The sequence below is a fragment of the Delphinus delphis genome, chromosome 20, assembly GCF_949987515.2.
Source record: "Delphinus delphis chromosome 20, mDelDel1.2, whole genome shotgun sequence".
NCBI lineage: Eukaryota > Metazoa > Chordata > Mammalia > Artiodactyla > Delphinidae > Delphinus > Delphinus delphis.
In genome coordinates this window covers 20772502-20797521 of record NC_082702.1, presented here as the reverse complement: position 1 = coordinate 20797521, position 25020 = coordinate 20772502, and the positions used below count along the sequence as shown (strand labels likewise).

General features: G+C 50.9%; 1 protein-coding gene across 3 annotated transcripts in view; it reads left to right on the top strand.

Moving 5' to 3' along the window:
* Positions 1–24306, top strand: part of VSTM2B (V-set and transmembrane domain containing 2B) — a 34221-nt gene extending 9915 nt beyond the window's left edge. For all 3 annotated transcript variants that reach the window (XM_060000951.1, XM_060000949.1, XM_060000950.1), the window contains one exon: positions 23607–24306. In XM_060000951.1, the coding sequence (XP_059856934.1) occupies positions 23607–23695 (89 nt within the window). In that variant the 3' untranslated portion in view covers positions 23696–24306. The remainder of the gene's footprint in view (positions 1–23606) is intronic.
* The last annotated feature ends 714 nt before the right edge of the window (positions 24307–25020 follow it).

The window sequence follows — 25020 nt, the reverse complement described above, 5'->3', positions numbered from 1 at the left end:
GATAAACCCTTCTAGCTGGAAAGTTGCCACAATGAAGCCAAGTGTGGCCTTAATAGAATACAGTTTGCAGCTGAAATGCCTTGTATGTTGGCAAGAGGTTCCCCTCTGCAGGGACCTGGGGATCAGCTCTGTGGCGTGTGAACCTATAATTAGCCTTGGGGCTCCGGCTTCGAGAAGAGCCACCATGGCCCCTACAGAGAACCAGCTGGATGTGGCAAACTGCTGCCTGGTGCCCACACAGAGAACTGGCTCTCAATATCTCAATTAATAATGAGAGAAAGACAACCAACGCCATAGGTGTGACAGCTTTAGAGAAACTGTTACTGCTGGGAGCCATCAAGAGGAGCATCCTTGGGTGTGGCCATGGCAACCGTAAACCATGACCGAAGGGGACTGTGGATAAGGTGAAGGCACTTACTCTCGACCCATGCCCCTGGTGGATGACAAAGCTGGCGGAAACAATGCCACTGTGACCAGGGAGAATCTCCTTGCAGTGGGAAGGGTCTCCAGCTAGGCCAGCAAGCCAGGCGGCAGTCACCTGGTCTTCCCATCTCCCTAGGCCCACAAGGACCTGAAAACCATCACCTTAAATAAACAATCCACTCTTCCCTCAAGCTCTGATGTGACACAAGGATCATAATTAAAGAGAAAATAAATCTGGCAAAAATCGTCCCAGAGAAGAGAAAGTGAGGCTGTCTGAGCATCCTGAAAGAGAAAATTAAAGGATTTCATAAAGGAAATGGCTGAGCCTCACAGCTGACAGGAGGCACCCACATCAGTGGCAAACGTGTGTGATTATCAACTACATGGTGTCCCCTCCCTCGTCTGCCAGTCCCATGGTTGCCATGAGCAGGAACCAGTGATTGCAGTCACAGACTCAGCTCAGAGCATCAAGGGCACCCGTGGAACTCCAGGACAAAGCTGTCTGTGTCAGTGGAAGTCCTGAGGGAGGATAGCCCCAATCCAGCTGAGGCAATCAGAGGAGGCCTCCTGTAGGCAGTGTGTGATTTCAGGCTTGAAAGAGGCTCCTGGGGCTTTGTCCTCCTGCTTAGGTCAGTCTTGGGGAAGTTTCTGGAGGCCTCTCTTTTCCTCCCCACTCTGTGCCCCATGGATTGAGAAAGTCACACCAAATGGAAGGGCCTTTGTCCATCACCGAGCAGTCAGTCGGCTCACTGTGCGGCTGTTCTCTCAGCCATCAGGGAGACCCCAAATTAAGGACGAAACAGCTGCACTAAGGATTGTAATAATGATAAATAATACTTGCCTTTCACTGAGTACTTAGTGTATGCCACACACACATCTCACTGATGTCCCCCCTTTCTGCAGTTCCCCATGACTCTTTCTGCCCCACTTCATCCAACAGTCCCCTCCCCAGAGCCCAGACCCTTTCTTCAGCCAGGGTGGCAGCCCCCTGGGAAGGGCGGAGAGCCAGGCTTTCTAAGTGTCACCGGGAGCCGAACCCACCAAGAAGCTTCTCATTAAATATGCCAGGCACACATTTTAAAAGCTCTGAATATTAAGGATTCCCCAAGCATCCATGGGGATAAGTGAGGTCAAGAGCTTTTGTAATATGATATTGATTACTTCTGCCCCATGTGGACAGAGGCAAGGGCTCGGCTGTGGACTAAACCTCTAAGCTTCATGGCAGATGCCAACTTGGTTTTAAGACATCTTTGCGGCACAAGGAAAAAAAAAGTCTCATCTTTTCTATTCCCCCATGCTTTGCTGACGGTTACTAGGCATCTCTTGGAAACTCCAAAGCAGTGAGAAGCTTCATTTTGTCTTATGTAAGGGCTGCAGGAGAGTTTAAGATTACAAGCAAACAGGCCCAGCACCTACAACTGCTGATCCCTACCTCTTCCTTATGAAGGATGACAAACCTCCTCCCCTGGGATGTAGCTTCTGGGGGAAACAGCCTGCTTGGTGGTGGTTTTGGTGTTCTCAGGGAAGGTGTGCTATAAATACAACATGGATTACCCAGTTCGGCCTCCTCTGGGTTAGGGTTTAGCTGCCATTGAACAGAGAGCCGTGCAAGCGGCTGCAAGGGGTGCTGAGCAGCAGCGAGGGTGTGAGGCCGACCGGGACCTCACTCGGGCCCCCTCTCACGCCACCCCCTCCATGAGACAGCCCTTGAGGGGCAGGCCTTGTGAAGCCTTGTCCCTGCATCTGCAATCCTGGGTGAGGCTATTTCTGGAAAGTACTGGTTGTTCCATTCCATCCTTACCACCCCCCAGGCTGAAATATCAAAGCTACTCTGGACTGGCTTCTGGTCTTTGTGGTTCAAGGAGAGTGTTTTGGGGGGCCCCACCATTCACCCACTCAACCACGCCCTCAGGCTCTGCTCCGTCCATCTCAGAAGTGACCACCCTTCCAGAGGGCTACTCATGTGTGAAGGCCAGCTGTGAACAGGGCACCTCCCGAGTGCACCCAGCTGGACACCCAGCACTGTTAAGGGGGGAGACCATGGTCAGTCAGGGCCTAGACAAGATCTCTTAAAGGAGCTGCCCATGATGGTGGAAAAAACAAAACAAACCTGAGAGAGGCTGACAACAGTTCAGGAGAAAGTGTTACCACTTTTCCAACCACTTAATTCTTCCTCTGCATCTCACACACTCAGCTAGCTGTTCAGCTAGCTGGCTAGTAGGCAGGCCAGGGTTTGAATGCCAACCAATCTCCCTATTTCTGGGACTTACAGAGCTCCAGCCACCCAGAAGTCACAGTACATGCCTCATTCTCTCACCCTTCGTAAGTACTGTGCTTCTCATTTTCCACATGAGTCCAGCTGCTTGCATTCGAATCCTTGATCCAACGCTTCCTGCCTCCCACATGCAAGTTCTCACGCCTGTTATCATCTGGATGGCACCAGTGACCGGTGCCAGAAGGCAAGGGGCGGGATCAGAGGAGATAATCCACAGAAAGAATGGAGCTCAGCACAGGGCCTGGCACCTAGAAAATGCTCAGTAGATGCTGATCTTATTATCAGCGTTATTCGTGGGAATGGCACTGACTGGCCAGGGTCGTTTCATGAGGCCTAGGGGCTCCGATCTTGAGACTTCGCTCTGAGACGTGTCTCCCTCCATGCACTGTGCATGTCATGGGGCTAAAGGAGAGGAGCTGATGGAGCTTCAGAACAGAAAATGCCCTCAGATTGCCAGTGGCTCAGTGAGATGCTATTTTTGTCCTTTCTCCCTCCGTGCCATTTGGAGGGGGGAGGAAAGGAAATGGGGCTGATGCCACGTCCTCATCCTTGTGTGGTGGCAGCTATTTTGCATGAGTCAGGAGCTCCTTGGTGAGCAAGGACAGGTTCACTATGGTTCCTCGTGTCCCACCTGCACATTGCACCATCACATCTGTGCACCTGGACCCCTAGTGACGGTCAAGCAGCCAAAGAGCCTCCAGGGCCGGCCTAAGTGGAGAGGAGGTGCCCAGTGTCCTCCTCACTGGGACTCTTAGCATACGAGATGGAACCACTTGTGTGGGGAGGCCGGCTGCCCCGCAGGGATGGGCGTGTCAAGTGATGGGGCTCAAGCCTGCACTGTCTTCCACCACGTGCTCTTGCATTTTGTCTTTCATATCCATACCTGCCTGGATCCCTTCGCTGTGGCTCACTGAGCCTGATGACTGCCAGTGAAGGTGCTGCTTGGCACCCAGGGACCAATGGGGAGAGGGTAGGATGAAGAGCGGGCTGCATGCAGAACCAGGAGGCCAGGACCCCTTCAGGCCCCACATGAGGCTCATCAAGAAGGAGGTCTGCCTGCCTTTAACGGATGGATATAGCCAAAGGTCCAGAGCCCCTCCCTCTGCTGCCACACACCACCCCCCCCCAACGGCTGCCTTCGGCTCTCCTCAGGAAGGTCTTGGTTTTCTTTAAGCCAGGAAAGCCCAGCTGCAAGGTCAGTCCCCTTACAATGACACTTATTACAATTGATTATCACACAAATGCCGCTTAGCCCAGAGAAAAGATCCTTAATAAACCCCCGGGGAGATGGAGCTGACATAGTTCCAGGGCTCATTCTGAGCTGGGGTAGGGGTTCCTAGCTAACTATTTCTGGTCTGGCTAGGGCCAAGGGGTGGGGGCTGCCCAGGGCATCAGATAGACCCCACCTCTGCCTCAGGGAGGAGCTGATGGCCCAGCAGTGGTGGCCAGACTGAGCAGCAGGTACTCTGAGAATGAACTCAGGGCTCAGCTGGGACACAAAAGGGGCTCAGAAAAGGTGCAGCCAGGGTGGGTTGGTAGTGGGGGATCACTCCACAGAGGGAGGAAGTCTTCCTGACCCTGCAGCCCAAGGGGTCTCATCCATCCTGAGAACTCAGAAGGGCCCCACTGCTCTCTTAGGCCCCCAACGTTTCCCTCCTGTCCTGGAGTCAGTGCCTGACTGAGCACCCCATCCAGACTGATGCCCTGGGAAGGCAGGCCCAATTCTTTCTCATGTCTGTATCCCTACCACCCCACATTCACATTCACTGGGCATGGCACTGGTTTGTTCAATCATTCATTTACTCGTTCATTCGGAAAATGTCCATTGAGCATCTTATGTGCAAGAAATATGCTAGGCACTGAGAACACAATGTGAATAGGACCAACAAGGTCCTGGGAGTCAGAAGAGGGAGAGACAGACATTGATCAAACGGTCACATAGCAAGTAAAAATTTGCATCTGTTGCTGGCACTCTAAATGAGGGACCCATGGGCTATGGGAACTAAGAATAGGGGGATGTGACCCAGTCAGGAAAGGGTCCCTGAGGGAATGACACTTAAGCCATAATCTGGGAGATGATTAAGAGTTGGCTTGAGAAAGAGAGAGAGTAGGGCCTTCCAGGAAGCAGGGACAGCATGTGCAAAGGTCCTGTGGCAAGGCCTGACAAAGAGTTACTATGACTAAGGCAGAGAGAGCAAGAAGGGGTGCAGGGGGAAATTAAAGTCAAGAGTAGTTCAGGGGTTAAACCCCACAGAGATGGAGGCTTTGGCTTTTGGCAACGGATGGGGAGCAAGTGGCTGGCAGGGCATGATGCTTTTTGAAATGACACCCTAGCTGCAGTTGTGGAGAATGGAGAGGTAGCAGCAGAGTGGATGTGGGGAGAGCACTTTAGAGCCAGTGATCCAGCCAAGAGATGGCAGGGCTGGGACTAAACGTTTGGATGGATGAGTGACGGGATGGATGGATGGGTAGCAAAATAAGTATCTGATGAGTGAGTGAAGGGAAGGATGTGTGACTGGATGACTGAGGTTGGGGGTGGGTGGGAGGAAGGATGAATGGACATGTGGATGGGTAGATGGATGGAAGGAATGTGTGGGAAAAGGGTGTAACTGGGTGGATGGATGGGTAAGTGGGGGATAGAAAGAAGGATGAGTGGATATGTGCATGAAACACGGATGGGAAGTTGAGTGCATGCGGCATGCAAGATGGGCCTTGCAGGAGGAGTGGGGCTGGGGCTGCAGACGTGCCTAGGGTTCACATTCCCCACACCTGCACTCTGCACACTCAGTCCACGTCCTCCAGGAAGGGGAGGCCACAAGGAGAAAGGTCCCAGGTGGTGGCATGGCACAGACTGGCTAGGCCCAGAATTTCATGCCAGGTCATGCTTCTGCCTACTGTCCCAGGCCACAGAAAGGACGGGTAGAGCAAGGGGACACAGCCAGTCCCCAGCCTGCCCCAGATCCCCGAATCCCTCAATCTTCAGAAGATACCTCTGTCACGCGCTGTTGAGGGGCAGGAGCAGGGGACCCCTCCTTCTGCTGGACACTGGGCACTCTGGTGGATGTAGCCTGGCCAAGACTTGATGACTATTGCACATGTAAAAGTTAATATAGATATATTTTTTCAAGCATTTAAAAAATCAAATCTCCAGGTGGGCAGATGAATAACTGTAGTCACGTTAAAGACTAATGTAACAAAAAATACACAAGGCAATAATTCATAATGCATTCTATTCTACAGAGTCATATTTTAATGTGTGACATATCCTGGGCAGCTCCTCTGTGCTAATTTTTTTTTTTTTTTTTTTTTTTTTTTTTTTTGTGGTACGCAGGCCTCTCACTGCTGTGGCCTCTCCCGCTGCGGAGCACAGGCTCTGGACCCGCAGGCTCAGCAGCCATGGCTCACGGGCCCAGCCGCTCTGCGGCACATGGGATCCTCCTGGACCAGGGCACGAACCCGTGTCCCCTGCATAGGCAGGCGGACTCTCAACCACTGTGCCACCAGGGAAGCCCACATGTTATAGAATTTTCAGAGCACTATCCCTGGGTAATTAAAATGTGTTAACCTTTTCAGTTAAATTGTTTCTGAAGAAAAGTCCTCAGTGTGAAACAGAAAGAAATATCCAGGTGTCACCGAGGTGGAATCTAGAGGAAGGAACTGCTGTTGTGTCCTTGCTGTGCTGGCCTCAGGGACCTGCAGCCCTTCTCCCCTAGCCTTGAGCTTCCAGTCTGTCATTCCTGCTTTTTCTTGGCCAGGCCCAGCTCCACTGAGTGGGACAAGGGAGACTGAGGCCTGGACCCACACAAAGAGAAGCCTGCACTGAGCAGGCATTAACTGAGTGTTCACTGTTTGCCTGACCTGGGGAATTTGGGGCACACTCTGCCTCAAGGGACATAAAGGCTATGGAGGGGACAAGTGGGATTTAAACAGGGCTGCAATGCTCCAAAGAGGGGAAGGGACCACTCACTTGAAGCCCTGACAGGTCTCCCTTTCCCCATCTGTGTAATGGGCACCCCAGCACTCCAGCATCTACAAGTCCATGAGTTTTAGGTCTGGAAGGGGCCCTGGAGAGTCTCTAATGAGTGGTTCCCAAACTTTGTTCCTTGGAACCCTGGGCCGCCAGCCCTACCTCCAGCTTCAACCAGAGCAGTTCTGCCTCTAATTTTTCTTTGGGGGGGGGGTTGTGTGGGTTTTTTTCCACACCGCCCGGCATGTGGGATCTTAATTCCTCAACCAGGGATCGAGCCCACACCCCCTGCACTGGAAGCACAGAGTCTTAATCACTGGACCACCAGGGAAGTTCCCCCTCTAATGGTTTTAAATATTGGGGTTCCACGCAGCATTTAGCTTGAAAAAGGAGTTCCACTGCTTTAAAAGATTTTAAAACAACTGATTTAGACCAAATATTTATATATATATATATATACATGCAAATATATAAATATATAAATTATACAAAATATACAAATACATTTTTATATTTTTATGTATATAAATTTTTTTCTCCTAAGGGAAAAATTTGAAGTGGTTTATAAAGCTGCACGTGGCATAATAGAACAAAAATTATTTAATGAAGAAATTGGAATAAAGGGAAAATGGTGAAATTCATTTGAGAAAAGGTAGACAAAGAGATGTGTGTACACAGTCTTGGGCAGTTGAAAGGTCAGATAGCGATGGGCCTCCAGCCCCAGAGTGTATTTGGAGATACAGCTTGTGTTTAAGATGACAAACATGAAGCATCTGGCCGATGCCTGGCGCACATCATGCCTGCTTAGACTGCTGGGGGCGTCTAAGAAAGACTCCCATTCATTCGTTCAACAAATACATTGTGAGCACTGCAGGTGTGGGCAGGGTGCTAGGTGATGATGGGTTTACCCACTGGCAGAGGAGACAGGGGAGACAAGTCCCGGCAGGATTGAAGCTGCTTCCCTGAATTTGCAATTCAAAATGATCATTCACCACAGGACTTGGCAAAAAGAGGACTCTACCCCTGTCTTTAGATTTACAGTCTAAAGACAAGTAAACCGCAGTGGCTGCCCAAACACAGCCCAGCGTAAATGTGACTTGCTCCGGAGCCCATGGGACAAAGGGAGCCTCCAGCAGGGCCAATCCAGCAGGGCCAAGGAGGACGTGGTGTCTGAGGGAGCCCCATGGAGGGGAGGGGCAGGTGGTGAATGAGAGGACAGGGGGTAAGCAGTGTGGAAGGATGCTGGACCCGGAAGGGAGAAGTAAGGGTGCAGGGGGGCTGAGGAGGGGCCCAGTGAGGAATTAGGTCTTCAGCCTAGATGAAGCCTCTAGGGGTTTAGCAGGGCGGGGGTATGATGTGTACTTTGCATTTTAAAAGGGCACTCTGGCCTCTGGCTAGGCAGTTGCCTGGCTAGTTGGGTTAGTGGCTGTGGAGAGCCCAGTCAGGAGTACTGCGCGGCCAACCTGAGCGCTGATGTGGTAAGAGGGAGGGTTAAAGGACCAGGGCAGGGGTGGGCCTGGGGCAATGTGGGTCAGGGCTGAGAAGCCGACAGATTAAGAGCTGTCTTGGAGGTCACCTTGTGGGTGTCTCTGGGCTGAGCTGCAGAGGATGGGTGGGTTCTGGGCAGGAGGGAACAGGAAAGGGCTGTCAGCACCAACAAAGACCTGGGGGGGCAGGAAAGTGAGGGCACGTGTGGTCTCTGTGCAGCAGCCCAGTTTGCCTGGGTCTTGGGGCACCTGAGGCAAGTGTGGAGGCAGGTGAGGCAGACCTTTCCCCGAGGGTAAGGTCAGGAAGGTGTCCTGGACTTGATTCGAAAATACCAGGGAGTAAACTAGAGATAACTCCTCTACTGCCTACCAGCTGTGCAACCTTAGGCAAGTCACTTTACCTCTCTGTCTCACCTGTGGAAGGGCATAGTGGTTCCTACCTCCCAAAGCCTCCTGAGAGGGTTAAAGGAAAGAATTCTCTCAGCACCAAGAACAAAGAACCACAGGCCTATTTGCATCCCGCAGCCTCAAAGTTTAAAGAATATGAATGGGCAGGTGGGAGATCCTCCCCTGAAGACGAGGCTCAGAACTGAGAGAGACCCCCCCACCATCCCTGCCTGGGAAGTACCCTGATACTGTGGTCGGGGCTGCCCTGGCCCTGCAGACACCAGCCGCCTAACCGTAGGGAAAGGCCTGTTAACCATTTTCATTAAGTGGCACCATTAAAGGATCATCTGGGGCAAGACTTCATTTCAAAGGAATTAAGAAGCTGGAAAGGAGCTAGCAACAAAGTTGACCACATTAAAAAGCCATTATAAATGTTAAAATCCAAAAAAAAAAAATCTCATTCCCATGCTCTCTCCCTTAGAAGCAGCCTGGAGCTGTGGTCTAGCCGAGGCACTGTGGGCAGAAGAGTTCTGGCTCTTCACCCCTGAGAGTTGGTGTGTGTGGTGGTTACGTGTGTGGACAGAAGCCAGATTGTCTGGGTTCATGTCCCAGATCTGCCATTGATTTTAGTGTGGCCTTGGTAGGGCTGCTAGATTTAGCAAATAAAAATATCGGACACCCGGTTAAATTTGAATTTCAGATAAACAGTCAATAGTGTTTTAGTATAAATATGTCCCATGCAATATTTGGGATAAATATATACTTAAATTATCAGTTGTTTATCTGAAATTCAAATTTAACTGGGCATCCTGTACTTTATCTATCAACCCTAGGCTTTGGGCAAGTCAGTTTACCTCTCTGGATCTCAGTTTTCCCATCTGTAAAATAGGGATAAAATAGTAATTCCTGCAGTAAAGAGAATGGGATTTCAAGTAACGTGCTTGCCACGGTGCCTGGCCCCAGCAGGAGCTAGCCAGGTTTGCTATCATTATCCTGAAAGTGCTTGGCTTGGTCTACTTGAGCCCCGGATGTGGGTGGGGCTGCTTGCTGGGGGCAGAGGAGGGGAGGAGGCCTGGGGCCAGCCCTCTGGCACCTGTGGTTCCACCATGGCTGGAGAGGTAGGACATGTGAGGAAGCCGTTTATGGGGCTGGGGGAGAAGGGGACACGGGCAAGGGCCATATGAACACAGACATTCATTTGTGCCAAGCCCTCTGTGTCTGGGTGCTCAGAAAGGGCTGCCTGGAGGAGGCGCACTTGTTCCAGGCTTAAGGTACAGGTCAGACCCAGACAGAGAAAAAGGAGGACTCAGTGGTTCTGCAGGGTGAGCCTGGAGTGCACTCGAGGTGCTGGCAGGGAACAGTGGATCAGAGCGCATGACTGGTGGCAGAGGAGCAGTGAGGGTGAGGTTGCTGGGGAGGATTACGAAGCAGCCCCAGCAGTGGCACTGACATGGTAGCACTTTCTCCTGAGGGCAGAGAGAACCCATTGAAGATTTGCCCCTTAGGGATAGTTATCCAGGTGCGTCAGAAGGTGGGAGATAGGCACAGGGTGGCAGTTGAGGCAGGAAAACACTTTAAGAGGTCACTGCTGCACTGGGGCCATGGCAGGGGAGAGGGCACAGTGAGGCGTGGCTAAAATAAGCGCGACCCCTTTGTCTGCCCCCTTTCAGCCCGGGAGCACTCAGGCTCTTCCCACTGCCTAGACAAGGAGGCTGCCCGTGGGCATCACTCCCAGTAGGCATGCTGTCACCCACCAGGAGGACAGCTTGTTCTCAAACCCAGGAGCCAGCTGCCTAAGGCTGGGGTAGGACAGGCCAGCAGAGCAGGGTCAACACAGGACTGAGGGACCCACATCTCATCCCTTCTCTCGCATCTCCACATCCCACACTTCCAATTTCCTTTAAAACCCAAGGCCATTTGTTGCTCCTAGTTTTTGCCCTAGTTACCAGCGCACATTAATCTTATGGCAGAAATTAATTCTGTCCAATTCCATTAGTGCTTGATTATTCCTTGCTGACTCCCTTTGAATAAATATCCATGAAGAGGCTTAAATTAAAACATCAACAACGGAAGTAGCCTCTTCCAAGGTGGCATCTTCCCACCCAGCTGCAGCTGGGCCACCTGGCCTAACCAGCACAGCGTGCAGGGGAGGGCAGAGAGCCAGAGTAGGATGGGTGCAGGTGGCCGTCAGGAAGCCAGGAATGTCAGGGCAAGGAGGGCTAGCTCCCCATCATCACACAGTGGTGTAGGTTTGAAGTCGGCTTGAAAGCCAGGCCCCCTGGATCCCACACCAGAGCTGGCTCCAAGGTTGCAAACTCAGTCAGCCACAAAGGGCCAAGTGTGGGGGATGGAGGTGAGTGAGGCGGGTTGGGAAGGGAGGCCTGACTGCACAGGGGGCCAGGGAGGTAACTGGAAGCCTCCCTGTGCCCAGCTGAGGGTCAGGAGAGAGCAGTGAGAAGGAGATTCCTGCAGAGAAGACAGCTGCTGGTCGTGTAGCTTGGTGACTAAGCAGGCCCAGAGCTGCTGTGTCTTGGGCCTTTCCAGTAGACATTCGGATCTGTGCTTTTAGGTAGAAGTCTCCCACATTTTACATGTTGGATTATAATTTACAGTTTTTAGAGCTCTGTGTGCACCAAGTCAGACCCTTCTGCAGTCCGGATTGAATCGTCAAGTGGCGACTTGGTGCCTTTCTGTTGCCCCTGGGCTCTGTGACCTTACGCATCTCCCCTGCAGATAATGGCATGGTGCTAACCGTAGCCAAGATGACTCCTAAGAGCTCTCTCTGTTCTACTCCACAAGCCCCTGCAAAGCACAGAGAGACTCCTTGTACCCTGGCCCCAGGAAGCTCCAAGGGGAGCCTTCCTCTTTGGCTGGGCTTGGCCACCACCACACTCACAGCGTGGGTCCAGGATGGAGCTGGGTCAGGGCTGAGGGTGCAGGGCCAGTGATGGGAACAAGGTGTAAGAGCTGGTCTCTACCCAGCTGCCCCAGGCAGACAAACCGTGGTTTCCATGATAAGCGGATGTCCAAGTCCAGCCCATAAAGGCCAGCCAAGCTCAGACTGTTGCCACTTGGGAGGTGTCCATCTTCTCTCATTCTCAGATGGCAGCAAAGGGGGAAAGGAATAGAATTCAACATCCACGCTGAAAGAACCTCATCCAGGGCACTCCATCCACTTGGTTTTCTAACTTTTTTAGCCAAAAAGCACTTATTCAAAAGACATGTCATGACAGCACAAAATGCTGAATGGACATAAGTGGGCTTGCTCTTCTTGACACAGAGGAGGGGTCTGTCCTCCAGACCCTCATCATAGTCCTGATGTTAGGATATCCATGCTTACCGGTGGAGTGGCTTTGTCCTCTGAGACTGGACTAGTTCTCTTCTGGCTACCTGTACTCAACATGGGAATATTCTAGTGCAGCGCTGGAGGGGGCAAGGGCAAACCCACAGAGTGAACCTCCAAATTTGCTTAGGTCGTAAGAGCAGAATCAGCCTGTTAGCCATTCCTGCATGTGGAACCAGACCTCAGATGTATCTTAGTTTTACTTACTCTTCTCAAACCTGAAATAAATTTTTAGTTTTTAAGCTATAGCCAAAACAAACAAAACAAAAAAATACAGACTTTGGGCAACACCAGACTCTGAGGGGCACTGTTTGCAAACTCCTGACCCAGATTGGCCCCTTGGCTGCAGCTCCCAGGCCTGCAGTGGGGAAGCGGAGAGGCTGCAGCTCTCTCTATCCACAGCCTGCATGACAGGTGCTGCAGACCACAGCCGGGACAGAAGTTACCCTTGAGACCAAGAGAACCATCCGTGATCCTAGAAGCGTGGGCTGGGCAGGTGGAGGGAGGGCAGTGTCTGTCCTGGCTAGCCATCCTCACTGGTCAGCTGGGGAGCAGCCCACCACGATTCTGATGCCTGCAGAGTGCAAGTGGTCCCCTCCGTGCCTTCAGGCCTGTAGGAGTCCAGCTACCACCTCTGCATCCCCCCAGGAACCAGACTCACAGGCTTGGCCTCCAGACAATGTGGGCAAAGTGCGGATCCCAGAGGGTGTCTGGAGCCAAGCCTCCTCCTTCACTTTCATCACTAGGTGATAAATGGCCCCAGAGGTTCCCTGTTGTTTTCTAACATGGTCTTTGGAGTTTTGCCATTGCTGGGTAAATAGAGAAGCAGGATTTTCCAGTGGAAGCTGCTTGGACTGGCGCCTTTGCTGTGCCCATGGGTCTGGGTGAGCCCACATTTTTGGGAGCTCCTTTTAAATGGCTCTGGCGTGAGTCTTATCCCACTCACCATGTTAGACCTGCGCGGTCTCCTAGGAGTTTCGACTCGCCCAGGAAACAACAAGAGTCGGAAGTCGATGCAAAACGCAAGAGGTTTATTGAAGGCCGGTGCACCGGGGTTCCTTGGTCCTCACGCAGGAGGTCGAAGAAGGAACCCTTTTGGGCGCGAATATGTCAGTTTTATAGGTTCCCACTTCCCCGTATGTAAATTATAGATTTGGTTGTGTTCTCCTGCTGATTGGTCCCGGCTTAGGCTCGGACCAGAGAGGGAACTTGTCCCCAGCTGCCTGATTGGTCTTTGACAGACACCTTTTTTACATTTTGTTATCTCCCTCCTCGGAAGGGGGCCGGACATCCTGGAAATTCACCCATTGTCTAAGAAGCCCCTATTGTCTGGAGAGTTCTTAATCATTAGCTGGAACAATGTCCCTCGAGTCCCACATTCCCCCCTTTTTCTTGTGACTATTGATTCCAATCATGGAATCTCAACCTTCTGTATCCCAATAAGGTGCTCCTATAGCCAATTTACAAACATCAGGAAAAAGATCTGGCCACCAGGTCCAGGGGGGTGCAGTATGACTAATGGACCAGGTTACATCTCCAGTCTGAGAAATTACCTGCCAAGTTAAACGTTGGGGGAGGTGAGGGCTAAAATCACTTACAGTCAGTAAAGGCAGTAAAACCAAAATTATAAGTCTTAGGTTCGTAGAAGCTTGAGTTTGAGCGGGTTGTCGGTTCTTTGGGCCCGCCATCCTGATGATGCCGTCGCTGGTGCAGCCTTCACATGTGAAGCATGGATCCAGGCAGCGATGCCGTCCACTTTTATGGCCGTTGGGGTGGTGAGGAGGACGGTGTATGGTCCTTTCCATCGAGGTTCCAACGTCTGGGTTCGATGCCGACGGACGTATACGGAGTCTCCGACTTGGAAAGGATGAGTTTCTCCCGGTGTTCCCGGTTGGTAGGCCTTGGCGAGTTGGGACCATATTTCTTTCTGGACCAATTGGAGTCCCAGTAGCCTAGCATATAAGTCAGTGTTATTTTGACAATCAGGTTTTATTTCTTTTCCTAAAGTGAGGAGGGGAGGCGGGGCACCATATAATATTTCAAAAGGAGTAAGATGGTATCGGGAAGGTGTATTTCTAACCCGGAATAGGGCCAAAGGAAGGAGCACCGTCCAATCGGTACCGCCAGTCTCCAAGGACAATTTAGTTAGGGTCTCTTTTAGAGTCCTATTCATTCTTTCTACCTGACCTAAACTTTGGGGTCTATAGGCACAATGTAATTTCCAATCAGTCCCCAAATATCTGGCCACATCCTGACTTACCTGGGCGACGAAGGCTGGACCATTATCAGACCCTATTACCTTTGATGCTCCAAATCGAGGAAAAATTTCTTCTAAAATCTTCTTGGCTACTACAGCAGCTGTTTCTTTCTTTGTTGGGAAAGCCTCTATCCATCCTGAAAAAGTGTCTACAAAAACTAAAAGGTATTTATTACCATACCTTCCAGGACGCACTTCGGTAAAGTCCACTTCCCAGTAAGTTCCTGGGCGGTCCCCCCTGAGTCTCTTTCCAGTTTCAAGTTTCCCTTTGTGAGCATTTACCTGTTGACATGGGACGCATTCCTGCACAATTTGTTCAGCTATTTTGTCATTCCAGGGGTTTCGTACCCGGCTTTTTGTAACAAGGCTACCATCTTTTTAGTCCCCAAATGTGTCCATCTGTGCATCTGTTGTAACATGGATTCTGCTTGCTGAGGGGACAAAGTTCCTTTTGTTGTGGCCGGGATGATTTCTTCATCGCGGCCTGGTTTTTCAGGAACTTTATGTGACAGTCCTAAAATGACTTCTCCCGATGCTATTTCTCGGGCCACTTGGTCAGCCATATTATTTCCCCTAATTATTGGGGTATTTCCTTTTTGATGTCCAGGGCAGTGGATGATACTGACTTTAGTAGGAAGCATGAGTGCAGTCAACAAAGCCACGATTTCGTCTTTGTTTTTAATTTCTTTGCCACCTGAAGTTAGTAGCCCTCTCTGTTGGTAAATGGCACCGTGGATATGAGCGGTAGCAAATGCATATCTACTGTCTGTGTAGATGTTTACTTTTTTATTCTCTGCCATCTCTAATGCCCTCGTCAGGGCAATTAATTCAGCTCGTTGGGCTGAGGTCCCTTGTGGTAGCGCCGCTGCCCATATGACTTGATTTCCGTCTACCACGGCTGCCCCAGTTCGACGCTTACCTTCCTCCAGGAAACTGCTCCCATCCGTGAACCAGGTGAAATCAGCATCAGGGAGGGGCAGGTCCATCAGATCTGGCCTACTGCCGTGTGCTGCGGCTAGTACTTCCTGACAATCATGTATGATGGTGGAGCCTTCCAAGTCAGGATCAGGTAGCAAGGTGGCTGGATTGAGTCCTGTGGCTGGAGCAAACTTGATGCGATCTGAGTTTAGCAACAGGGTTTGGTAATGGGTCATCCTGGCATTAGTTAGCCACCTATCCGGTGGTTGACGGACTACATTTTCCAGGGCATGAGGAGCTGTTATCGTTAGATTTTGTCCTAAAGTTAGTTTGTCAGCATCTTTGACTAGAACGGCCACTGCAGCGATTATCTTTAAACAGGTGGGCCATCCTGATGCCACAGGGTCCAATTTTTTTGACAAATAAGCAACTGGGCGATTCCAGGGACCCAATTTCTGAGTCAATACTCCTTTTGCAATGCCCTTATTTTCGGCCACATATAAATAAAAAGGTTTGGTTACATCTGGCAGTCCTAGGGCTGGAGCTGAAAGTAAAGCTCGTTTGATTTGGTCAAAAGCCCGTTGTTCCTTATCGCCCCAAATGAAAGGAGTGCTGTTTTTGGTTAGGGGGTACAATGGGGCTGCCAGCTTAGCAAACCCTGGAATCCATAGTCTACAGAATCCGGCCGTCCCCAAAAATTCTCTAACCTGCCTGGCGTTTTTGGGAGCCGGAATTTGGGCCACCATATCCTTTCTGCTCTCCGTGAGCCATCTTTGCCCCCCTTTTAATAGATACCCCAGGTAACTGACCTGTTGTTGGCATATTTGTGCTTTCTTGGCTGAGGCTCTATATCCCAGGGTTCCAAGTTCCGTTAACAGTTTTTCAGTACCCTTGATACAATCTTCTTGGGTCTCAGCAGCTAATAAAATATCATCAACGTATTGGAGTAATGTTACCTGGGGATTTGATTCTCTGTATAATGCCAAATCCTGATGGAGGGCTTCATCAAAGATGGTCGGGGAGTTCTTAAATCCCTGAGATAGCCGTGTCCATGTCAGCTGACCAGACATTCCCGATGTTGGATCTTTCCATTCGAAGGCAAAGTAGGGTTGGCTCAGGGGAGAGAGTCTTAAACAGAAAAAAACATCTTTAAGGTCCAAAACAGTATACCACGTATGTTGAGGTGGAAGAGTGCTCAGGAGGTTGTAAGGGTTTGGAACTGTGGGGTGGAGGTCTGCCACCCGTTTGTTTACCTCTCGTAGATCCTGCACCGGCCGATAATCATTTGTTCCTGGTTTCTTTACCGGCAGGAGAGGGGTGTTCCATGCTGATTGACATCTTATTAAGATGCCCAAGTCTAGTAGCCTCTGTATATGGGGACGGATACCGTCTTTGGCTTCTCTACTCATGGGGTATTGACGGACTGTTATTGGGGTGGCAGTTGCCTTGAGTTCCACTAGCACCGGGGGCCGATTTTTGGCCATCCCCATTCAGGCAGTTTCTGCCCAGGCTTGAGGGAACCGAGTTACCCAATCAGTAACATTAACTCGTGAGGATGAAGGCTGCTCGTATAATTTATATTCATCTTCTAATTTCATAGTCAATATTTGAAGTAACCTTCCCTTATTATCAGTTATGGTGGGACCTTCTGGCTGAAAGTGGATTTGAGCCCCTACTTTGGAGAGTAAATCTCTTCCCAGCAAAGGATAGGGGCATTCCGGAATAATCAAAAATGAATGGGTTACTCGTCCAATCCCAAGATCTACTGTCCTTCGTGTGGTCCATGAATATTGTTTATTCCCAGTGGCTCCTTGTACCCATGACCTTTTAGCTGAGATAGGACCTTTTGAGTGGAGAAGGACGGAGTGCTGGGCTCCGGTATCTACCAAAAATTGAACAGGTTCCCCCTCCACTTTAAGAGTTACCCGGGGCTCGGGGAGAGGGTTCGAGCCCTGACTTTCCTAGTCGTCTTCTTTCAATGTTAAGATTTTGTTTTTGGTTGGCCTTCCTCCATTCTTTTTCTTAGGGCATTCTCTCGCCCAATGTCCTTTTTCTTTACAGTAGGCACATTGGTCCTTGTCTAATGGCTGCCTTCTGTCTGCCGTTCGCCCTTCCTGCCTACTTCTATCCCCTATATTTCTTCCTCCAACCACAGTGGCCAGTATCTTACTTAAATTCCTCTCCTGTCTCTTATCCCGTCTTATTTCACTGGCTTCCTGCTCTTTCTGCTTTCTTTCTTCCTTCTCTTCCTCTGTTTCTCTTTTGTTATATACTTTATCTGCCTCTTTTACTAACTCCTGAAGCGAAAATCCCTGCAAGCCATCTAGCCTTTGTAATTTCTTCTTAATATCAGGGGCCGCTTGATCTATGAAAGCCATCGCTATAGTAGCCCTATGTCCCTCCGAAGTTGGATCATAAGGGGTAAAGCGTCTAAAGGCTTCCATTAAACGTTCCAGGAACACAGTTGGCGATTCCTGGGGCCCCTGAGTTACTTCCCTTACCTTAGCCAAATTAGTGGGCCGTCTGGCCGCTCCATGGAGACCCGCCACCAGAGCCTGGCGATACATTTTCAGGCGCTCCCTACCTTCCGGGGCATTGAAATCCCAGTTTGGCCTGACGAGTGGGAAACCAGCATCAATCTCGTTAGGCAGCTGGGTAGGTTGCCCATTGGCGCCTAATACATTTTTTCTGGCTTCCAAAAGAACCCGTTGCCTCTCCTCAGTCGTTAGGAGAGTCTGGAGCAGCTGCTGACAATCATCCCATGTGGGCTGGTGGGAGAAAACAAGAGATTCTATTAAAGCGGTAAGGGCCTGTGGATTTTCGGAAAAAGTTGGGTTATGCATTTTCCAATTATAAAGATCTGCAGAGGAAAAGGGCCAATATTGGAGAGGTCTATTCCCTTGGCCATCGCGGGGGCCATATTCTCTAAGAGGTAGGGCAGTGGAGTCCGGGGAGATAGCCCTCCGGCTCCTAGTGCCCACTGAGGGACCCCTTTCTTCTTCCATCATGGATGGTTCCCTTGGTGCCGAGGGCAGTGGAGCTGGGGGTCCTCTAGGTGGTAGGGGATTCGGGGCCGGAGGATAAGGGGGTGGGGAATCCAAAAGAAGCAAATCGGACTGCGGGTCAGGATAAATCGCCTTCGGTAGATCCGGGGCGTCGGGTAGCTTCTCCGTGTTGGGGTTTTTCTTTAAGGCTAATATCTCCGACGCTGCTGATGTATGCGCGGACGTACCTGTTGAGGAAACAAAGGGCCGGACCCACGGAGGTGGGGAGAGAATTAAATCTTCCCAGACCAAGACATATGGTACTTGGTCTGGATGTCCGTGGGGATCTATATTAAATATCTTAGACTTCAGCAGCTTAATCTTGTCTAATAAAAAGGATCCTTCGGGGGGCCATCCTATCTGAAATGTTGGCCATTCAGAGGCACACAAAGTCTGCCACTTTCCTTTCTTTACCTCTACCGAAAAATTATGGGCTCTGGCCCGAACTTCGGTCCAATAGCTTAGGGTAAGGGAAAGAGGAGTCGTCATAGTTTGTCCCATTGTCGTCCGTCAGAGAAGAAGAATAGACCACAATACAGAAACAGTTAAAACTCCACGAAACACATATATGTATGGGCCACCGCGAGCTCGCTTCAAAACCGAAACTTCTTCAGATGGCAGTTACCACCAAGGGAACTGCCGAAACCGAGTGAAGGGGAGACAGAGTTTGCCTCTCCTTCCAGATGAGCCACTAGGGCGTCCCCTAGGGCTCATGGACGCCGGCTATTAGCACGTCTGCCTAGCCAGAGGTCCGATACAGATTCCATAATAAGCCGATTCTTACGGCTTTCCTCCGATAATGGCCCACAAAGAACAAGGGACAAACAGACAATCAAGCTCGAGCTTACCTGGTACCTCCAACTCCCGGTGTTCTTGTGGTCCGGGGCGAGTGGAATCCCGGACGAGCCCCCAAATGTTAGACCTGCGCGGTCTCCTAGGAGTTTCGACTCGCCCAGGAAACAACAAGAGTCGGAAGTCGATGCAAAACGCAAGAGGTTTATTGAAGGCCGGTGCACCGGGGTTCCTTGGTCCTCACGCAGGAGGTCGAAGAAGGAACCCTTTTGGGCGCGAATATGTCAGTTTTATAGGTTCCCACTTCCCCGTATGTAAATTATAGATTTGGTTGTGTTCTCCTGCTGATTGGTCCCGGCTTAGGCTCGGACCAGAGAGGGAACTTGTCCCCAGCTGCCTGATTGGTCTTTGACAGACACCTTTTTTACATTTTGTTATCTCCCTCCTCGGAAGGGGGCCGGACATCCTGGAAATTCACCCATTGTCTAAGAAGCCCCTATTGTCTGGAGAGTTCTTAATCATTAGCTGGAACAATGTCCCTCGAGTCCCACAACCATCCACATGATAAAAGTTTATATTCGCAGAGCAGCTTTGATTTCTTTAAGAATGATTAACAACATGGTGATATTTGTTTCATATAAAGAGTGAATCAGCTACTACTCCATCAGATGCTTCCCTCACCTCTCAAGCAGACTGATTTTCCAGCTTAACCGTGACATAAGCAAGCTTCTGTGTGTTGTAGAGCTGTCCCCGGTACGCCTTAGGAAATGGGGAAATAGATAGATTGTTAGCAACCAGTCATCACAGCAGCCTCCACGTCCTCGGGAACACCAGGAACACAGATCTCTCCGTGCCGCATGATAAAAGAGGCCAAGATAGGAGGTCCTGCCTCAACTGAGGCGCCAAAGGCACCCTCCTGGCCCCTGCCCTGGAGGGTCGAGGTGAGCCCTGACAGCAGTGGGCAGTCCTAGCTTGCTCCAGAAAACAGTGAGAACAGGGACTAGGGCAGCAGACGCTGAGGGGTCGGGGGGGAACAGCCAGGTACTAGACAATTGTCAGTGGCCCTCCAAGTGGATAGTATGTGGGGAGGGGGACAGTGGGCTGCCAGACTCCTGCATTCTAACCCATTCTGATGTGGAGACCCCTCTTCCTCCAGGAGCAGCCTGGAAGCCAGTCTTCCTTGGTCTGCCCTGGCTCATTTGGGTATCCGATGGGTGATGTAGCAAGAGGTTCCAAAACCTGAGTCCTCCTTTGCCCTGAGGTCCAGGCATGTCGGTCCGTCTTGAAAACAAATGCTTGGGGAGATAGTTTCCCCTGCTTATTCTATCTTGGAAAATGTTTCTCTTAAAAGGAGGACAGGGCTTCCCTGGTGGCGCAGTGGTTGAGAGTCTGCCTGCCGATGCAGGGGACGCGGGTTCGTGCCCCGGTCCGGGAAGATCCCACATGCCGCGGAGCGGCTGGGCCCGTGAGCCATGGCTGCTGAGACTGCGCGTCCGGAGCCTGTGCTCCACAACAGGAGAAGCCACAACAGTGAGAGGCCCGCGTACCACAAAAAAAAAAAAAAAAAGGAGGACAACCCTCAAAACTGGTTCTTCTCCAACACTTTTCAGAAAAGGAACTGTGTTGCCCGTTTCATTGACATTTTATTCACTTCCAGACTGTTTGAGGCCCTTTTGTTTACATGATTGTATCTATCAATGAGCTTTTGTTGTGTAACACGAGACCTAAAACTTGGTGGCTTTGGTGTGACACCACAGTCATCTGTTTAGGTCATGATTCTGCGGGTCAGCTGAATGTTTCTCCTGCAGGTGTCTGTCAGGCTCATTCATGCATCTGTGGTCATCTGCCCTTTCATTTGGGGGCTGGTTGGTCTAGAGGGACCTCTGCTAGGATATCTCCTAGCTCTTACCCTGCAGCAAGCCAGCCCAGTCTTCTTCACATGGCAGTGGGTGCCAAGAGCCACAGAGAAAGGGCAAGCCTCAGTGCACTTTTCAAGCCTTTGCTTGTTTCACATTTGATACTATTCATTGGCCAAAGCAAGTCCTGTGTCCAGCCCCAGCGTGAGTGTGCAAGGGCACTATCATAGAGTGTGGACACTGGGGGCAAGTAGATGAGGGAGGATGGGGCATTTGTAGCCATTTTTGAAGTCTGCCACTACGATCTTGCTAATCTGGACCCCAGCCTGGTGAGACATGCCCTGCACATACTCGTTTCCTGGAGCCATGCATATGCACATCCCCATTTTATGGAGTGTGCCACAGGACCCAGAGAGGTGAAGGGTGTTGCCCAGGTCACACAGCAACCTGGCCTGGAAGCTGTCCTGGTGCCAGCCCACTGCCCCATACCACCTCCCTTAGTCCCCTGTATGGTGATGCTGGGTCAGAGAGAGGATGAAGTACCACCCAGGAGCCAAACCTAGCTCCCCCCACCCCCAGACATCCACCAGCAGAGACACTGAAGACCCTGGTGTCCACCCTCCCCAGATATTGGCCTCTGGGAGCCACCAGTCCCATCCTCCAAGCCCCAGCTGCTCCCCCCTTGGCCCAGCACAGTGGCAGACTGGTTGTTTCAATCCAGGGTCTTTTAAAAGTCTCGTGCAATTTTTAAAAATTTTAAATGTGAGTAGGTGAGACTGTAATAGTGGAAAAGACAAGTCAACAGTATTTGGAGGCAAATTAAAATTTCTCCTCCCTTTTCCTGTGCCCATCGTTCTGCAGTGTTCACCTTGCCTGGCTCGCAGCCCATTTGCCATGCCTCCTGCCCCTGAGTGCCTTGAGGATCTGGAGTTCTATTGCACACACACATCTGCTTTTAAATGCCTCACGTGCTTGTTTCTGTCTCGCCTGCATGGGCCTGAGTGTCAGGGTTTGCAGGAGCAAAAAGATCGGCACCAGGAGATGTGGAAGCCGGTGGGCCCGGTCTGGCCACATGAGCCCTGTGTGCCCAGGAGCCAGTGCTCTGCTGGCTACATCCCTGTTTCCATGCATCTGAGCCTCGGTGAATCCACCCAGGCATCTGGCCATCCATCAACTAGTCCGTCACTGCATCCACCCTCGTCCTTCCCAGAGACACGGGCAATGAAGAACAGCAAAAGAAGACCCAAGTCTTTGGAGTGACCACACCGTGGTCCTCCCCAGTGACAGATGGCAACAGGCAGGATGTCAACTCGGGCCAAGCTGCACGGAGGGCCAGGAGTGACGACTGTGTGAAAAATTAATACCCCAAGGGAAGGTTAGCACGTTTGGATTCTCCAGTCCTTGTGCTTCTCAGTGGGGGCTCAGAACTATGTGCAGAAATGATTGACCTTGGATAAGACAAGCACGGTGGATGGTCTATGCCCTCTTTTATTTCAGATCTTCAAACACAACCCTTGTTTTTTGAAAATGAACAGATGGAATCCTGGCATCTCAAGCCAGAATGGTCCTGGATCATTTGTCCAACCCCCTCCTTGTACAGAGGGGAGACTGGGGGCCAGGACACAAGAATGATTTGGGATTGAGGGAAACACCTTGGATAGAAAAGACAAATGGCTCCTCCACCTGGAAAGGGGAGGAAGTTGTGGGTTCAGGCCCAGCCTTGTCAGGGAAGCCACAAATCTGGCCAGCCTGGCAGCAGCTCCTGCAGGTGGCTAAGTGGAAGTGGCCACAACCTCTGTACCATCTGCTTGGCACAGGGAAGGGCCTCCTGTGTCTCTCCTCCCAGGTACGGAGCTCCAGCCCAGCTGGCTAGGTGGGGTGAAGGGAGGACAGGCCTCCATATGTTGCAGGTGAGCAGGGTGGGGCTGGAAACTGCTTCCACGGATGCAGCCCGATTCTATGCAAGTTAGTAGTGATATCCCCAGGGTTTGGGCAGTACCTGGGGCGTGCACGGTGCTTCTACATTGGCTCCTCTCGGTAACCCTGGAGGGAGCATCCCACTCCCAGGTGAGAAGCCTGGAGTTCATGGGTAGGCTTTCGCCCAGTTACACAGGAGGCCTTCCAACCAGATGAAGACCTTATGACAGACAGATGGGGAGCTGAGCAGGCAGCCCAGGTGAGGAGGATGAAGGCATGGTGTTACCATCCCAGGAGTGGGCCAGAGGCTTGGGTTGGAGGCCACACTGAAGGAGCAGATGGGAGTGACCTCCCAACAGGACAGTGCTTGGGTCACTCCTGGGGGGCCCTGGCCCACCCACCTCCACCAGCCAGTAATTGCTGAGCACCCCACTGTGACCCCAAGGGCTGGACTGACAGTTTGTGGAAAGGACTCATGCACAGACATCAGGATGCCTCAAGCGGGATGTTTGTGAATGCAAAACTGTGCAGTTCAGGCAGGAGTTGGAGGGGCTGGAGTTGTGTGCAACCACGGAGTCTCTCTGGAGGAGTGGGGAGCTGGGCCTTAAACACTGAGGCCACTTTGCGGCGTAGTCTTGCGGGTGGGGGTGGAGAGGAAGCATATTGTCTTCCTATTCAACTAAAATTATGTTTGGATTTTGGATCTACTATCTAGCGCACGCCCTTCAGGCAGGGGCACCCCTGTGTCTGACCACGGTCAGCTCCTGTGCGGTCGGTAAATAGGAAGCGAGCGCAGAGCAGCTGCGTGCCAGCTGAGTACCAGCTGGGTGCTGACATCAAGAGCCCAGCCGGGGGAGGGCTCATCCTCCCTCATCTGTGCATAGGCCACTGGGTTCTGGTGAATCAGGTGTTAACCCTGTCCCTCTCTCGTCCCCTGCAGGCACCGGCCCTAACTACGCCGCAGACCCACTCCTGTCCCTGCTCCTGTTAGCTGTACATAAGTTCCTCCGCCTGCTGGTGGGCCCCTGACAGACTCGCCGTCCTGCGCTCCTGAGTGGGCCCGCGTGGCTGCCCAGTCCCTGGGTGAGGACTGCGTCGCCAGACAGACACAGACAGACTCAGAGAAGCATGACCAAGTCCATGTGGAAAATAAATAAATCATATTTTTGGGGAAGTTACACAAATGTAGACCACCTAAAATAATGCATCTAGTTTCCAAATAAGATGGAGTTTGGACCATGCAGTATGCATGGGATCAATGATTTCTCTATTTTAATGTATTTTTCTTTTCTAAACTTTTCCTCCAAGTCTTCATTTTGCACGAACTGTTGAGCAGTTATCTTTAGGATACTATGTAAAAATGTTGGGTTAAAGCCTTTCTGACAAAGCAAAATATTTTTAGTAGATTATTGTGTTTAGGAAATTTTTAATTTACTTTTTCCTTTGGGGGCTTTTCTCTTTTTTTATTAAAGTAAATTATTTCTTTTGAGACATTTTGATTAAAAAAAGATACATCTTATCATAATTAAAATTCACTGTCAATAATATTTATTTTTAAATAAAGATTGGAAACAAGGTCGGACACTTGTTTATAAACTGTATTGTATAATGCTGAATAACAGTTGAATAAAAAACAACTTTGAAATAACCTTTCTACAGACATGTATGAATGTTAAGCCTTGGTGCCCAAAGCAGCCCGAATGCTGAACGCCATGACCTCATGGTCTCTGATGCCAGCTGCACCCTCGGCTGGCTGTGGCCCAGCCTGGAGGACAGCTCAGGGCACCCGGCCAAGGCCACACTGAGTAGACCGGAGTGCTTGCCCAGCCTCTGCTAGGCACAGGGAACCTCATGGAACCAGGAGTGAAAGGCACCCTGGCCTGGGTCCTGAAGGAAAGGCGTTCCTGTCCTGGGAAGAGGTGTGATATAGATTAAGAACCATTCTTCTCCCTTTTGGCTTAACTCTTTGTGCAAATGCATTTGCCCAGTTAGAGATTATGCACCCAGGTGTGATTACTGTTGTTGGACTCAGTGCTAGTTTGAGGAGAGCATCTGGGGAGAAGGTGGGGCATTCCACACTCTTTCTTCATGCATCCAGAGATTGCTTTGAGCCTCTGAAATGTGTGTGTTTGGGGCAGGTTACACATGTCTTCAAGAAATAGACAGGCTCTAGGCTCAAGATCACATGAAAGCACCAGATCCCATGGATTCGTTTAAAACCTAGCCAGTTTTTAGACAAATGTGCTTGTCACTGACGTTGCTCACCAAACATCTCTATCTCTTCACTGGCTGGCACGTGATTAGGACTGTGCCTCTTGGTATCCTGCGTGGGATACCAAGAAGGTGGGGCCGTG